The sequence below is a fragment of the Dicentrarchus labrax genome, unplaced genomic scaffold (assembly GCF_905237075.1).
Source record: "Dicentrarchus labrax unplaced genomic scaffold, dlabrax2021, whole genome shotgun sequence".
Taxonomy (NCBI): Eukaryota; Metazoa; Chordata; class Actinopteri; family Moronidae; genus Dicentrarchus; species Dicentrarchus labrax.
Genome location: NW_026136717.1, coordinates 454,549 through 458,861, shown reverse-complemented (window position 1 = coordinate 458,861; position 4,313 = coordinate 454,549). Strand labels below are relative to the sequence as shown.

Sequence of the window (4,313 nt, the reverse complement as noted above, 5' to 3'; positions counted from 1 at the left end):
CAATTTAGACTGTAAACTGCTTACCAGCCAACACCGCAAGGCACAGATATTTTGGTGGGTAACCATCAAAGCCAGAGCTTTAGTGTTAATGCTTTGAAACAAGTAGCAACTAAGTTGGGCTTGAAAAAAAGCAACATACTTTTGAAGGCTAAGCACATGAATGATGCAGATTTTGTCAAACAATTACGGAACACAATAAGGGATGTAGTTGAGAACTCAAAGTTGAAGATGGGAATTGAAAATATGGCTGACATTGCCCATGAACTGGGAATCTTGGTTGATGAAGAATGTTCAGAGTGCCAGACTGCCAAGAAAAATGCAGATGCCATCACTGCAGAAATTCAAGACATTGTTTCATACAAAGAAGCTCAGCTACCCTTGCAAGGCCAAATTTGGAAAGACCTTACATGCTTAGAGAAGGAAGAGTGTCGGCTCCGAAAAATTAAGTCTGGAAACATAGAAGATTACAAAAGTGATCTTCAGGTACAGAAAACAAAACTTTGGGAAAAGCAGAACTCTTACGACATGTCAAATGCAATGTCATGTTTCATCAACGCAATATCAAGCCCAGGGATTGAGAGGTTTTATTTCCTGAAATGGATGCGAATGAACCTCGATAACCTGTCTCGAGAAAAACTGTCTGGCCTCAGGGAGCAGTACAAAAAGAAATACAAAGAAAACAAAGAGGAGATCAAAGACATTGACAGACAACTTTCCAACAGCTCACTAGGGACTGAACACTTCTTCCGTGAAATGGGTCAGATCTATGAAGCTTCACTTTCCCTTCCAGAAACAGACCCATCACGTCAACAGTTACAGCATCTGCCCAAACTATGTGCAGAATTGTTGCTTGATGGATTTCCCCTTGAGCTTGTAGATGGAGATGCATCCAACATACCTCTCAGATGGGTGAGTGACGTTCTCTCTCAGCTCAATGACTTGGTGTGTCCTAAGAACAAGATACTGGTAGTCACAGTTCTTGGAGTCCAGAGCACAGGAAAGTCTACTCTCCTCAACACCATGTTTGGAGTGCAGTTTGCAGTCAGCAGTGGTCGATGCACTCGAGGTGCTTTTATGTTGCTCATCAGAATCAATGAAGATCTCAAAAAAGTTCTCAATTGTGACTTCATGGTGATCATTGACACTGAGGGATTAAAGTCACCAGAGCTTGCACAACTGGACAATAGCCACGAATATGACAATGAGCTAGCAACACTTGTTGTAGGGTTGAGTGACATCACCATTATCAATATTGCAATGGAGAATTCAACAGAAATGAAGGACATCCTACAAATAGTCGTGCATGCTTTTCTCAGGATGAAAGAAGTGGGCAAAAAGCCCAAATGTCAGTTTGTTCACCAGAATGTGTCAGATGTTTCAGCCCATGAGAAGAACTTAAGAGAGACAGGAAACTGCTCTTGGAACAGTTAAATGAGATGACCCAGGCAGCAGCCAAGATGGAAAAGAAAGAGGAGAACAAAAGTTTCACTGATGTGATGGAGTACAGTCCAGACACTGGGAACTGGTACATCCCTGGTCTCTGGAATGGAAACCCACCAATGGCACCAGTCAATGCAGGGTACAGTGAGGCTGTTTATGAGCTCAAGAAAACCATCATCCAAACTTTGGGAAGTTGTGAGTCATCTGCTAATAATATCTTGGATTTTACAGAGTGGATGAAAAGCCTGTGGAATGCAGTAAAGCATGAAAACTTCATATTCAGTTTCAGAAACAGTCTAGTGGCTGATGCATACATGAGACTGTGCACAGAATTCAACAAATGGGAATGGGAATTCAAAAAAGAAATGTACACGTGGGTGACAAATGCTGAAACAAGAATTTCCAACTTTGGCACAGTTGCTGTGAAATCTGAGATATCTGACATGGCAGAATTTCTTGTTCTTTTGAAAAGTGAAGCTTGCGCAGTGCTTTCTAAATGGGAGATGAAGCTTCTTGAAAAACTGGAACAGTACTTCGAGCAAACAGAGGGTCATGTCTATCTAGTTGAAGGATACAGAGAGGACTTTGCAAACAGTGCAAAGAGCCTTCGACGAGAAATTGAGAGTTCTGTACTTAATCAGCTGACAGTAGCTGCTGACATCAGACAGGGAATGACAGAACTTGATAGAATCAAAAAGAACCACACAAAACAGTTGGAAGAAAGAGTGCGTGGATTGATTGAGGAATGTCGGGAAAAAAGTAAAGATGTCAGACAAAGAGTTAGACAAAGAATTCAATAAGATGTGGACTAAAATGGTAAAGGAACTATCTTTTTCGAAACAAAAGCGACAAATGTCATCACAAATGTGTACCACTACCTGAATGACAATCTGTTACGTAAGGGAAGTTATGCGCGTGAATTATTAAATAAGAAAAGGTTGCAAGATTGGGAACAGGTGCCTTTCAAATGTACAGTGGAAGGTTTTCGCAAGCATCTTATACACAGACTCAGCAAGTTCTTCAACATTGAAGATCATGTAATGGCTTTACAAAAAATAGCTGACAGCATCATAGATGCTTGCACACAGTTTGTGATTGACAAAATGGAAAAGAAAAACAATTACCATGACACTTACATCCAGGAGATCCTACACATGATTGACGAGAGACTGCAAAACAATCAGGATGTTAAGATAGAGATTGTGTTTGAAGTTTCTCTGAAACAGCACATCTGTGGAGTTGCAGCCAGACTGTTTCAGAAAATGCAAGAAGATTTCCTACATGAGAATGATCCCTACAGATGTCTGAATAAAAACAAAGAAAAGTTTTGTGCTGATTTTAAAGATGTGTTCCATAAACGAGACCAGTGCCAGAAGAAGGCAGAAGAATTCACAGAGCGCTGTTTGAGGCCTGCAGTTGAAGCCTTTGTCAACCGTTCCTTGGGTCCTGATATCACTGGTGAAATGCAGACAAGCGAGCAGTTTAGCATACGAATGTTCCTCCAGTATTCTATTTTACTGGATCTGCTCTCAGAGAATAACTTTGACAAATATCTGAAATATATTTGCTCATATGAGGATTATGTGAAGAAATGGATACTTGATCAAATAGTGAAACGCTTCTCAAACCAGTTTACAACATTTGAGTTTGAGGATGAACATCTCCAGTCAAGTATCAGGAGCATAAATAATGCTATCAACAAAGCTAAAACAGAGAAGAGTGGCAACTTGAAGACATTTGTTAAAAATGTGTGTCAGGAACTTGGTGATAAACTGGTCATTTCCCAGGATGCTCTTGGTGCTTTCATGATCCTGAACAATGCCGACCACGAACAGTTTGCTCACTGGCTCACTGAGTGTGTGAAGGACATGGAAAAAAATCTTAGAGGAGAAGTTTAAAGAAACAAACATCAAAACAAAACTAAAAGCTCTTCATGTGAAGCCTCAGAACGAGCTTTTCACAAAACTGATTGGATGTGGTAAACAGTGTCCGTTCTGCAAAGTGCCTTGTGAGGCAGGAGGAAAAGAACATAAAGAACACTGGGCTTCACTACATCGGCCACAGGGTCTGGGTGGATACAGATCTTCTTTCTCGCAAAAACTTGTCCCTGATATATGCTCTTCTCTTGTGGTCACTGACGTGTCATTTCAATGTGAAGCTACAGACTTCAGATGTCACCCTTACAAGCGTTACAAAGAAATTTTCTCCGACTGGAAAATTCAACCAGATGCAAGCCTCCAGGCATCAGACTACTGGAAATATGTAATGGCAACATTCAACAAGCAGTTTGCCAAAGAATACAAGGCAGTATGTGCTGATATTCCTGCACCTTGGAAAAATATTACACCTAAGCAAGCAGAAGCAAGTCTCAAAGAGTCATTTAACATCAAGTGAGAGACTACATGCTTTGTGGTTCCAGAGATGCACATACTGTTCATATACATTTGTTCATTCATAATCCACACATGGATATTTTGATCTCACTGTTTTATAGGATATAGAAAGATAATTACAAAGAGTAACATGCTGTATATAAGTTGTTGTTAGCACACAGAGATATTTTCCCACAATGGCATACTATACGGAAATCATGAGAAAATGTGTACATGTGAGGAACATAGAATATGTTCCCAGTTGATTAAATCTATTTGAATTTATGATCTCTGTGTGACCGATGAATGCCATCATATTGCCACTAGATAGATGTACACAGTTAATCAAAGCAAGTGTTCTTTTATCAAAATAAATAGATATGCACTTTTTGTAAATTGTTTTTGTGAAGTAGTCACAGTCTATTTATTTTTCTTTGTTTTTGTTTAAATATGGTATATTAAAGAAAAAATTGCTTCACTCAGTATGTACGTAGTATTGTC

The 4,313-nt window shown here is 39.6% G+C and overlaps 1 protein-coding gene across 1 annotated transcript; it reads left to right on the top strand.

Moving 5' to 3' along the window:
- The first annotated feature begins 151 nt into the window (after window positions 1-151).
- Window positions 152-2,363, top strand: LOC127379449 (interferon-induced very large GTPase 1-like). The gene is given in 2 exon segments (XM_051429051.1): window positions 152-1,404; window positions 1,407-2,363. Coding segments are annotated over 2 exon segments (2,082 nt in total). The 5' UTR covers window positions 152-156; the 3' UTR covers window positions 2,241-2,363.
- The last annotated feature ends 1,950 nt before the right edge of the window (window positions 2,364-4,313 follow it).